This window comes from Leuciscus leuciscus (assembly GCF_965113295.1).
Source record: "Leuciscus leuciscus genome assembly, chromosome: 5".
In the NCBI taxonomy this organism is placed as follows: Eukaryota; Metazoa; Chordata; class Actinopteri; order Cypriniformes; family Leuciscidae; genus Leuciscus; species Leuciscus leuciscus.
In genome coordinates, this window is record NC_138729.1 from 37,331,836 (window position 1) to 37,344,800 (window position 12,965).

At 37.5% G+C, this 12,965-nt stretch overlaps 2 protein-coding genes across 21 annotated transcripts in view; one reads left to right on the plus strand and one right to left on the minus strand.

Moving 5' to 3' along the window:
* The window catches only part of arvcfb (ARVCF delta catenin family member b), a 216,249-nt gene extending 213,422 nt beyond the window's left edge, over positions 1–2,827 (plus strand). For all 19 annotated transcript variants that reach the window (XM_082169428.1, XM_082169419.1, XM_082169430.1 and 16 more), the window contains one exon: positions 219–2,827. Coding sequence is in view for 5 of the 19 variants with exons in the window: in XM_082169432.1 (XP_082025558.1) it covers positions 219–224 (6 nt within the window). In the remaining 14 variants the exon portion in view is untranslated. The remainder of the gene's footprint in view (positions 1–218) is intronic.
* naaladl1 (N-acetylated alpha-linked acidic dipeptidase like 1) lies at positions 1,126–12,836 on the minus strand. 2 transcript variants are annotated; one of them, XM_082169441.1, is made up of 21 exons: positions 12,630–12,836; positions 11,691–11,853; positions 11,383–11,555; positions 11,141–11,197; positions 9,342–9,406; positions 8,180–8,299; positions 7,099–7,288; positions 6,924–7,017; positions 6,726–6,830; positions 6,529–6,614; positions 6,200–6,319; positions 5,876–5,961; positions 5,716–5,779; positions 5,559–5,626; positions 5,386–5,471; positions 5,188–5,281; positions 5,002–5,083; positions 4,689–4,862; positions 4,441–4,528; positions 3,728–3,820; positions 1,126–3,580 (listed from the first exon to the last, which is right to left on the minus strand). In XM_082169441.1, the coding sequence occupies exons 3-21, from the start codon at positions 11,531–11,533 to the stop codon at positions 3,403–3,405; spliced, it is 2,001 nt and encodes a 666-aa protein (XP_082025567.1). In that variant the 5' UTR covers positions 11,534–11,555; positions 11,691–11,853; positions 12,630–12,836; the 3' UTR covers positions 1,126–3,402. The 2 variants fall into 2 exon arrangements, with proteins under 2 accessions (XP_082025567.1, XP_082025566.1); XM_082169440.1 differs by lacking the exon at positions 12,630–12,836 and having other exon boundaries at positions 11,691–12,037.
* Positions 12,837–12,965: the final 129 nt, after the last annotated feature.

The window sequence follows — 12,965 nt, forward strand, 5'->3', positions numbered from 1 at the left end:
AGTTATGTAGAGAAAAAATGTCCTTAGTTTCAACAAATCATCCATCATTCAATCAACATGCTCACTTCCATTTTGCAAACATTATCATATGCATGTCTAATGTAATCAGGAGTTAGTTTTATGACCATAATAGAAATATCTCTCAATAGAACACATATTTTCATTTAGTCTGATGATGTCTTCTGATATCTGTGGCTGTCCTGCCCTCTCCGCTGCAGGCTTAGCTCGCAACAGCGCTACATCTTTCCACACAAGGATTTCACGAGTCACCACTGCCATTAACCGCAGAACTCAACCTGATGTGGACTCATCTGAAGACGTTTGCCTAAAAGAGCGAGAGATACAAACTTTCATTCAACAGCCAGTATTTTCAGATTTCTCAACAAGTAAAAAAAAAAAAAAAAAAAAAAAAACTGTTTAAAAGAAAAAGAAAAAAAAGACCACTTCTCATATGTACATTCCCACTGGACGTAGTGTACCCAGAACTGAGGATTTGCTGGAATGATGGAAGGATTGAGTGTACAGGAAGTGCTGTCGTGGACGTGGACGTGTATTGGAAAGAATTGGATTGAGTGCAAAGAGGAAATAAGAAAAGAAACTATTTTTATGTCAAAACAAAAAAAATATAATTTGCCTATATTATTTTTTGTTGTACGTTTCTGCCTGATTACTGTTTGTTTTGTGGATTTGTTTTCCCCAGAAGTGCAGTGAATTGTGACTTTTTTTTGTTTGTTTGTTTTCATTTTGTAGAGTTTTAATGAACGTTTGGGTTATCTAAAATAGTGGAGGACACTTGTGAAGGAGGAAAAGGAAAGTTTGTTATTTTTGTTGTTGTCCATTACAGCGGTGTGGGGACACATGCGATGTCCGGGGGGGTCTATATTGAAATGCACGCTTTGCGATTTCTGTGTGCTGGCTTCATAAAGCAACTTTAAAGACATATTATCACTGTGTTTGTTTCTTCTCACTGAGAACACTGACATCTGCTCATAGCCAAGCTGAAGGGAGGAGACCTGCTGCGCTTTCAGTGCTGATCCTGTATTCCCCTTGACATGTCCAGCTGCAGAGGCATGCTGGGTAACACTGGCACTTACCAGCTTTTGCTTTGGTTTATTTAATAAGGGGTAATGATGGGGGAAAATCTATTTGTTAATATGTAGATTGTGTTATGAGGGATAGTAGGGGGATTCAGTTGCTCCTGTTGTCATAAAAGTAGATTTTAAAACATTTTATATTTTTGTTGTTTTATAAATGTATATTAGGTTGCAAAGGTAAAAAAGAGGGGGGTGGGATCACAATGTTCTTTATAACATTGATAGATGTGAATCCATAACAGTTTGTTCAGAGCACATTCAGTATTCCGTACATAAAGCATGGCCATGTTTGTATAAAAATTAATAATAATATAATAAAAAGATCATTGCTTTAGATAAATGTTTATCGAAGGCTGTAGAGTCATTCTCATTGTCTATTTATATTTTATATTTTTTACATCTTGCTTTGTTAAATGGAAGCATTTATTTTCAGTGTTCTTTTTTTTTTCAATTGGAAAACATGTTCAAAATGATCTGATTGGTTGACAGAATTTAAGTGTTCATCAGGAAAGACAAGGAATATTACAGAAGAGGAATCAGGGATAGACACTACCTTTCATTTCAGCTGTTATGCAAGCCAAAATACTTTTACATAAAAGTGTATCTCTTGAGTATAACAAACAAGCATGACAACGTTTTAATGTTGTTTTCATTCATTTAGTTTAATTTATTTGTAAATTGGATATTACATGATTCTGGACACTCAGATGAGAAAAAAGCAAATGCTGTAAATTTTCCACCCGTCAATGTAAAGAAATCCTGTATTTTACATAGAATTTTACTCATAAACAAATAAAAAAGGGACAAACACTGACATACCAAGTAGGATGACAAATTTTGTTTTTATTCCAGGTAGTTTCCATGTAATGTGAGGCAAGCAACACGCGTCTGCTTTATCGTCTGATTTCTGTCATGTGACTCTATATAACTCTCTATAGCAAGGATTTTTTCATAGACTTCTAATAACAAAATAACTGTAATAATTTTCACTTTGAAGATGAAATGTTGTGTACATTCACATCGAGATCTTTAGCCTTGTGTAGGTTCATTATTAATATTTGACTGTCTGTTCCTGACTGCCTTTTTGCAGAATACAACCAAAGGATTTTGGTACCATGTAGTACGAGAGGTTCCCGGAGTGTGAATTTGCATCAGATTGTATATTTCTAGAACAACGGATGTTGAAATGGATTTAAGAGAAACCTACTATTGTAGATATCATTAATTCAGAGCATCAAAATGCATCAGTATGTGTACAACTTGGTAGCAAATGTGTTTGTAACTATCATGTGCCTTAACCTTTTTTCCATGTTAGATGAAAAAGATAAGTGTGTTTTATATGTTTTATTGGTCCCTGACTGCTGTTTCTCTCTCTCTTTCTATCTCCATCTCTCTTACACACACACACACACACACACACACACACCTCCTCCTCTCTCTGGCTCCTCCCACTTTCACTCACTCTGTGTTCTCAATGTAGTCTAGACTGGTGGTGGGTTTTGCCTTGTATTACATTGTATTATAAACTTTTAAAAGATATAGACATACAGTAAAAGGGTTTGATTATATAGTTGTTAATGCTTTCCTAGCACTCAAGAACAATGCCACAGTGACCGAATGTATTGTTAATTTTACTAATACCCAGAAGAGAGAATTGCTCTTGTTAAAGAAAAATCCAGGTTTGTAGAGTATCATTTTGGTGTGTTTTCAATAAATCATGCCTGAAAAGAGTGCATTCTGTCTGCTTTTGTTTCTTTTCCTTTTCATTTAAAGGGATATTTTGTTGTTTTGGACTCCATTGACGTTCAGTGTATGGATAAAAACAGTTGTTTGAAAAAGTTCTTTCATGTTCCACAGAAGAAAGTAAGTCATACAGATCTGGATAGCATGTGGGTGAGTAAATAATGACAGAATTTCATATTGACAGAATGAAATACTGACAATAATGACAGAATAATATATATATATATATTTTTTTTTTTTTTTTTGGTGAACTATCCCTTTAATTCACAAAGAACTTTCAGCTTTCATTTCAGGCGAATTATGTATTTACTGCAAACAACTTGTCAAACATTTTTTCATCAGTTTTTTGCACTAGGAATCTGCTGGGAGTGGTAGTTCAGAACTCGCCCATTTTTGTACATGATTTAAAGGTTGATACTCCCTTCGCACACCCTCTGACAGCGCAAATATTCATTTCAAAGTCAAATGTCTAGGAATTTCATTTGGTTAAAAAACAGTAAAATATTTCTCCTTCTCTCAAGAAGTTTCCTTTGTGGAAATGTTAAAGTCTGAAGTTCAGCGTGCATTAAATCACATCATCCAGTGTGTGTGCGGCTCCTGCGATGGCCTGTGTGACGATGGATAAGTGTTTGTGAGCCTGATCCCAGTCTTCCTTCAGGTCAGTGCTCTCAGCCTTCTCTACTGCATCTGCCAGGCCGGGGAAGGTGGGCACACTCGATGACCTCGACGCCCATATCACGTGCCTGTGTGATGCCAGAGAGCGTTAGAAGTGATTGCGAACAGGTGTGACATCAGCATGAACAAATGAAGGATGGTCAGTGGAATGCTAATTATTATTCATAAGGGACTGGTCATTAGTAGCAGGATGTTTTAATAATGCTGCTTCATACCTGAAACCATATTGTTCTGGGAACGCTAACGGGTCAAGGAAAGCCCTGTCCAGCAGCATGAGCTGATCATTAATTCTGCGAGTCTTCAGAGGCCTGTTGTGAAGACAGAAGTAATATGTATGCTGTTGTGTACCCCTGATCATCATCATCATTCATCATTTTAACCCTTTAAAGCCTACTGTTTCATATTTGAAATGCACATTTATAAGGTTTCTAAATGATCAACATGAACAAAACATTTCTGAAAAACCTGTTGTATAGAATCTATTACATGCCTTCTGTAGTCTGGTTGATTGCTTATATTTTATTAGCAAGAAAAAGGCCTTTTTAATATCATTTTAAAAACGTCACCCTTCTTGTTGTGGTACACATGTCTTTTTGCTGTGAAATCTTTTCAGATTTTTATAAAGTTAACGTTTATTTTGTGCATCTCTCAAGCATCACTCTGTTGCACTGGATTCTATGTTCAATATAACAAAAACTACAGAGCTTTGATCATAAAATTAAGCATTAAAAATATCATCTTACTAAGTCACATTACTGTGATTTATAGAGATGTTTACATTATATACATTTTTTGTAAGTAGTCTGCTTTTGCTCAGTTTGGGCCTGTTTTTCAAACTTGTTTTATACATACATTTTGCCTAAAGGTACAATAAACGGTTCCATATTAACTATTATTTCCTATGTCATGCTTTACAGGGTTAACTTACGTTTCTTTTGCGAGATCTGAATCCCCGATCAAACGATCCAGTTTGGTGGCTGTATCTCGGAATAACTGCACAGCTTTCTTCAAGGATTCTGGGATGGGAGAAAGTGCTCATTGCCACTTTGACACTTACAGTACATAACTTCCATCGCTCTCACCTTATATTAACTTTTAGGTTGACAGAATTCAGTTACGATTAGGAAAAAGGAAGAATTTCCCTCATCCAAAGCGGTTTGAATCTTGTTAACTCACCCATAGAGATTCTTTTATTCGCAAGTTTTTCCTCATAGGATGTGACCGCCTGACTGAGGTACCGCTCCAGGCTTTCTGCATAGTCACTGCAGTTAAAGGGCAACAGAAGACTGTCAGCCAATCGCACCAGCACATTCCCTGCTGTCCTGGCTACTGCCTGGTGACTTGTGAAACCTGCATAAGGGAAAGTCATTTGAACTTAAAATAGAACAGAGGAGGACAGGCTGATAAACATGTTTTAGTATTAAAAGAGGGTTCATAGTAATTAGTAAATGTATATTGTCTCATTTGAGAGCCTTAGTATTCATTTAACCTGGATCAATGAACGTAGATGCATAGTCAAAGGTGTCATAGGCCGTGTGGTAGGCTGGGTAGATGCGCGCTCTTGTTTTACTCTGCAAAGTGATCAAGAATCTGTTGTTATTATTACTCTAATAACATTATAACCCTAACTTTTTTTAATGCCAAGTGGTTGATTGCCTTAGCGCTGACCACTTACCCGGTCATAATAATAGGAAATGTCCATAGAAGTTATTCCAAGGTAGTGCATAAAAGCAGCGTAATCACTTCCTGCTCCTGTCAAGAAGCCCACACTGCAAATACAATTGACAATATTGAGAATTATTACTTTACCCGTCATGGTGCTATAATCCCCTTGCGAACCATGAGGTAGTATTGTGGAATAATAAGAGCGTACTTTGGTATAATCCCATTTGGACTGGTTCTGTTGAAATATTTTATCCAGTTCTCATAGACTGATGTGGTTGTTCCAGGTGCATTAACCTGAAAGAACACGACTCATAAAAGTCTTACGAAAGACATGAAAGTCACTCTTCAAGGAAGGGAGTGGATACAAGGCTTGTTCCTCACCTGTTTGGAGGCTGTAAAAAGCACACTCTGTGCTGCTGGAGAAGCAGAAGCTCTGAGAGTGGCATTAGCTGTGGTGGACATCAAGCATTTCAGCAAGTGGAACACGGGATGAAATTAATATTGAAAATATTAAAAGAGGAAAAACATCAACCCGTACCAAACACTGAGATGTCCACGTTGATGTACGCCACAGTGCGTTCACTCAGCTTACTGAAGTACTCCTGAGGATGGACAATGCTTTCAACACCAAAACGGTCGAATCTTTCATGCTCTAATTCCAGTTTTTAGTCATTCTACTAATGTCTTTATTAACAAACCTCTGTGTATTCTGCAGATCCAATAAGACCAAATTCTTCAGCTCCCCAACTGCCAAAGATAATGGACCGCCGAGGTCGCCATCTCCCTTTTGGGAATAGAGAATTACTGTTTGATTTTCTTTGCTTGTAACTAACACTAGAATTGTATAAAGCACACTATATGCACTATGTTAAATGTTTCCTCTGTATTGCAACTTCCTGATGCTTTCATTATACCTAGACCACCTTGTCTCATAGCAAAGTACTTCATTTGGGTCACTACAACCAGCCCTTGTCACATTTGATGTCAAATTCAGTTGTTGTCTGGATGTCATTAGGCCTCACCTTCCTTCACCATCTTCCCCAGGACTCTGGTGATCTCTAGCATCACTGCTGTGCCGCTGCTGGGGTCGATGGCTCCGTGCACCCAGCTGTCCCTGTGGTTCCCATAGATCACATACCTGTCTGAACAACACGCATACAAAAATACAGTTTGCAAATGCAATTTATTCCTGTGATGGCAAAGCTGAATTGTCAGCATCATTACTGCAGTCTTCAGTGTCAAGAAAGATTTCAGACATTTTAAGTGTGACTTGGGCGTCCTAAGAATTTCTGGGGACTGTGTATATTAGAACAACAGGTATTTTGTGCTTTTTAACACTATGACAAATTACCTGGCTCCACACTGCCTCTGATTATTCCCATGACATTCGCTGAATTTTCCAGCCTCTCAGTGTTATAAATGTCCATGTGTACATTGCTGACAGACAAAACAAAACATTATTTTCATTCTATCCTGCATTCTATCCTTCCAACACACTTATTCAAGCATTGGAAGATACTGTATTGGACACAAATATGCAGCATTTACCTGTTGTTTAAGGGAGACGTGGGTTTGAACCCTGGCCCACCAAGTTTGTATGTGCAATTAAGTGAGCCTTGCCATTCAATAGGGGCATCGTCCCCATCAAGCTCACTGTCACAGATAATTCAGTCAGAATTAGAAGGAAACATTCTAAAAAGTGAGTAACTAAAGAAATAAAAAGTATATTTAAACAATTACGCTTACCAGATTAATTTTTCAGCATCATCAAACCCTATTGGCTGTGCTGGAATTGGTGGAATACCTGTTATGTCTTCTTTTGGTCTTCTGTATGTATCATCTACAAATGAAATCAATTGCATATGTTGTTGTTTATGTGTCGTACAGAATACGTGTTTTCATGTAAAAAATCACCGGTTACCTTTTGCTGCTAGGTAAGGTGTTAATAAGTCTCCAAAGTCAATGTTGTATGAGCCTCGCTCGACGCCAGAGGGTGGCAGATACCAGGAGTGAGGGTAGGTTTCACTTTCCGACACCAGGCCATCATTAATGTCATATGGATCGGTATAGACCAGCACCCCAACAACGCCGAACTTGGCTGCATTTATGGCCTGTTATATTCATGTCACCGAAGAGTAAACATGTATGCATTCAAGGTGATGAAACTGATACCTAATACTGCATTTTCCTTTTCTGCTGTTTTTGAGAGATTTAAAGGGATAGTTCACTTTGAAATAAAATTTTGGTATGTTTTAGCTTACCTCAAGGGCATCCAAGATGTAGGTGTCTTTTTTTCCGCAGTAGTTTCAATTTTGATATTTTTAGGTCAAACCGTTCTTGTCTGTCAGTCATATAATGCAGGTCTATGGTCATTATCTCAAAGAGCATGCACAGAGTCCAAATTAACAATTCCCCATCGTAAGTACACATTGATGGCCTAAGACACGAAACGAGCGGTTTGTGTGAGAAAACTAACAGTATTTATATCGTTTTTACCTCTTGTACACAGCCACGTCCAAGTGATCTGAGAGCGCGGGCGGGTATAGATATATACACTAGATGTCACCTTGGCTACAGTTTCGTTCCAATGAACTGCATTAGCCAAGGCGACTTCTATTGTATATATCTATACCCGCCCGCGCTCTCTGATCACTTGGGTGTGGCTGTGTACAAGAGGTAAAAACGATATAAATACTGTTCGTTTTCTCACACAAACCACTCGTTTCGTGTCTTAGGCCATCAATGTGTACTTACGATGGGGAATTGTTTAATTTGGACGATGGGGAATTGTTTTAATTTGGACTCTGTGCATGCTCTTTGAGGTGGTGCCCATAGACCTGCATTATATGACTGACAGACAAGAACGGTTTGACCTAAAAATATCAAAATTGAAACTACTGCGGAAAAAAAGACACCTACATCTTGGATGCCCTTGAGGTAAGCTAAAACATACCAAAATTTTATTTCAAAGTGAACTATCCCTTTAACAAGTGTTTTCTCACTTTTTTCGATCTCCCTTCTCCTCCGTATCTGGTGATGGCGATGGTTCCCCTCAGATCCAGTGTTCTGTTTAACAGCTCGAAATCACTCATTTTACCTTGGTTTGCATAGACAAGTTCTCCCTGCATATAAAAGACAGATGAGTCACTATATTGGACCATATCACAATTTTAATCAGGCATAAATTTCACCTCCATAATATCTACAATTACACAATCATATATAAGCTTTTGATGAAGTTAGTGATAGCAAGATAAGCTTACAATAAACTCTTGTTTAAAAAGTCAATATAGTGGTTCAGTGAAAGAAAAAAACAAGTAGCTATCAGTATGACTTTACCACAGTGACACGTACTGTACGATAGCCACAAAGGTCATTACGGTTTTGTTTCTAAAACAGTCAAGCGCAATAAAGACAATCATTGTCTTCTCTTGCTCAGATATGTCTTGAGTTATGGCTGTCATTACGTCATAAGATAATTGGCTTTATTTCATGATAACATCTCCATCAGAGAAGGTGTTTTTTACAAATTAAACTAAATGGAAAAACTGATCAGAGACAAGGAAAAGTAATTATTAATTGAAAATAAAAAAGTGATATAATTATAAATGTACACTGCCTTTCAAAATTGTGGTGTCTGCAAGATTTGTAATGTTTTTGAAAGAAGTATCTTATTCTTACTAAGGCTGCATTTATTTGATCAAAAAAATATAATATTGTGAAATATTAAAGTTTAAAATGTAATATATTTTAAAATGTAATTTATTCCTGTGATGCCATTACTAAAGTCTTCAGTGTTACATGATCCTTCAGAAATCATTCTAATATGCTGGTTTGCTGCTCAACAAGCATTTCTTATTACTATCAATGTTGAAGCTCTTTAATATTTTTGTGGAAATTCTTTAAATAGAGAGATCAAAAGAACAGCATTTATTTGACGTTATAAATGTCTTTACTGTCACTTGTGATCAATTCCATGTGTCCTTGCTAAACAAAAGTATTCATTTCTTTCAAAAAAAGATCTTACTGACCCCAAACTTTTGAATGGTAGTGTATTCTCCTGCTTTACGAATCAAATGGATGGATAATGTCAGAAAACGACATATTTATTTAAAGAAGCATTCATGAACTGCGAAGTATATTAAGGTGGTGAAGGCTGCACACCTTGACATTTCCTGCAGGGGAATATGCTGCGAACGGCTGGACCACCTCTGGGTCTTCCTGTTCTGGTTTGTATTAGGGGTGGCTCGATACCACTTTTTCATGTCCGATACCGATACCGATAACACACAATTGAGTATCTGTCGATACCGATACCGATACAATACCATATATTTTTTTCTTAATTAAGCTGTTAATAACACATTTGTCAGGAGGATGCACTGTGCTTAACCTAGCCATCTAAAAAGCATCATGCTCAAACAGTGCAATAAATGTTCTATATAAGTAGCCCACAACATGACTCAGTTGTGCAATACTGCTGCTTAATTTTTATTAAAACAATTTTTAAACAGAACTTGTAGCAGCATTTTTAATTATTCAGCACCATTCAATTAATGAAATTTAAAGTGCAACTGTGCAAATAAATCAAAAATTATAATTCCAGTGCCAAAAACTGGATGTAACACAAAACTCTTATGTAGTCATAGGGCTGTACCCGACTATTCGAATATTCGTTCGGTGGGTTGGTATTCGATTTGAGAATTTGACATTCGAATATTCGTTTTTTTTTTTACACCTGGCATCCCCCTCGAAATGGTTCTCATTCGCGCTTGAATATGTTCAACACTATAAAATCTGACGAAATATAGATAGACACACGAGACGAGACACGTTCAGAATGAATAAACTTTGAATAAACTACAGAACAGCGCAAGTGGGAAGCGGCGCGCCTCACGCGGGCAGGGCTTATATGCTCCGAGAACTCTTTTTTACAACTATCTTATAAGGCCTAGCCATTTTTAATAGGATGGACAGTTGAAGGAACCCAACCTCGTTATTTGATGCTTCTTGAGTTGGCCTACTAAAGTGTTCCTGCAACGGTAGTATTCTCTGGCTAGAGCGCAGAACAGCGGAGTTTTTAAGGACAGAAGTGCATGCCTGCGAGCTTGTATTTTGGGTTAAGCTGCGTTGCTTTGACATTGTGGAAAATAGAACAATAGAAACAAAATGTATTAAGCTTTTTACCCCTTATTATCAATCTAAATTAATCTCATTTTTAATTTAACTTAATTTCGTTTTTCTTTATTTAAATTTCGTTTTTCTTTATTTAAATTTCGTTTTTTTCTTTATTTAAATTTCGTTTTTCTTTATTTAAATCTACCCTTTACTGTGTCAGTAATTTGTTAGTCAGAAAAATATTAGACTACCTTATTAAAAGTATTGCTTAAGTTAACAGACCTGTGTGTGTGTGTGTGTTACGTGCGAGTGTATTTACTTTGTGTTGTTCATGGGGAAGATGCGTTTTATATCACTAGTGCAGTAATCCGTTCTCGGAGCATAAGCCGTGCCCGCGTGAGGCGCGCCGCTTCCTGCTCGCGCTGTTCTGTAGTTTATTAATTATGAACGTATCGTGTCTTATTTTAAATAACTCCACACAGCTGACATGATAACTTAATTGCTGAGAGGGCTTACCTCACTCACCTCTAGCTACCGTTCACGTGATGCCAGTGTTGCCAAGTCCGCGGTCTCTCCCACCCCGAAACGCGATTGGCTATTTTTAAGAAGCCATTGGACGGGATTTGTATGTGAAAATCTGGCAACGCTGCGTGACGCGTGTTGCTCATCTCTCTTTACGGCATGTCTCTCAGGTGTTGTTAAGCATTTGTATGACAATTTAGGACTAAGGGACGTGATCGTATCGGATCGGGTTATACTCCCGCGATTCATGCAATATCCGATCCAGTGATTTTGGCCAGTATCGGACTAATACCGATACCGAATATCGGATCGGCGCACCCCTAGTTTGTATGCTTTCTCTCTCTCTCTTGCCGCAAACAGGACTCTGTTTTCTGGATCAACTAAGTAAAACAGAGTTTCTTCTTAAGTTGCCTATACATCGTTTAACATTTTTGGATAATATATGATTTTGATCTCTCTCATTGTGTTGAAAGCAAATCAGAAAAATGGCTCAAACTAGAAGGCGTTCTGAAATGAATTCAGAACTAAAAATGTTATTGAATAGATATTCTATATGCCATCTTACCAACAGAGACTTTGTTGGGGTTTGTTTTGTCAGGGAATGACAGATACACCTTGTAGTCCTCTCTCCATGCATTGTCCAAGCCTGTTTTGGGGTCCTTCCATCTCTTCAGCATAAACTCTACGGTTGCTTCATCTCCAGGGGTGGTGGCCATGTGGGGAACCTTAGTCAGCTCCCTTTGGAGAAACAACACAAAAGTACATTCTTAAATCAGCTGAAACAAACAACTCCATACAGATTGATGTTCTATAAAGCTGGCTGTTTCATCTTTTAGAATCTCATACTTGTGTGTTTCAGAATAAATGCTTCACCTGAGGTTTTCTTTAATTTCATTGGTGTCCAGTTCTGCAAGGAATTTCTCAATGATACTTTCATCCACATCACGAGATGCATCCCGGACCCACTCTGGCACCGAACTGCCCTTGTCAATGGCGAAGTGTCCCAGCAGAATCCCTATAGTAAAAAACACTGCTCCTACAAGGAGACCCAACAACACCTCCTTAAGCATAATGTCTGTGTGGTAGAGCCCTAAATGCACCTTCTGAATGGTCAACCAGCTCTATCCTTCTCTAATAAAGCCTGTGACGAGAGTGGTGAGATAGTGGGCGTGAAAAAACTGTCAAGATCATATGGATGAAATTGTTTTGTCCTTCTAACTACCATTCCAAGATCCCTTTTCCTGATAACAGGGATTTAACTGAACCATAAAGTTTACTCATTAATGTTTTTTTGTGAAATGTTATGTTGGACTTTATCTCCTGGCACAACTGTAAAAACTATGTTTAAGTTATACATCTATGAATGCACACTGAGTTTATAAGCATTGATAGTCACACTTTATGACCACTACTACAAAAAGAAAAGAAAAAAAGAATATATATATATATATATATATATATATATATATATATATATATATATATATATAGGCTAGTACAACAAATGTAAAAACTAAGAACTTGGTATGGTGCTCAAGGTCCCATTCTGCTGTTGTTCTTGTTTACAACAACAATGTGTCCTAAATGTATAAGGACTATCCATCCATTTTCTCTCCATCAAATACTTTGGTTTGTTTGTTTCAAACAAGGTAGTCAACATTCGTATTTATCGTATCTGTTGGAGGTTCAGTTCCGCAGACTGGGGAACTGAGGCAGAGGATCTGGCAACATGCGTCCGCATGGTTACCACTTTGTATGCAACTTAATTAAGCTACTCGTTGTAAGTGTTTTTTTGTTGTTGGTTTTTTTTACCTTAATTTGACCTTTTTAATCCAGCTGTTACTCAGTTAGTGCAGCGCCTTTAATTAAAATGAAAACTGCTTCCCATGATGCAAATGTTGAAGAATTGTATTTTCACTTTCACATTCATTGATTCGATGTGCTCAGCTAAACCATAACTGGATTCTTTTTTTAACAGATCCAGGATTTTACCTGAAAAGCGTAACGTTAGTTCGTAATCGTAAGTATTCTGTGATATAAAGATATACTTGAACTTTATCTCTTGCACGTGACAATACCGTGCCTGCTTATGTTATGACGTTGGGTTATGTTTGTTGAACTTGCACGCGCAATGCCGTTTCAGTTTAC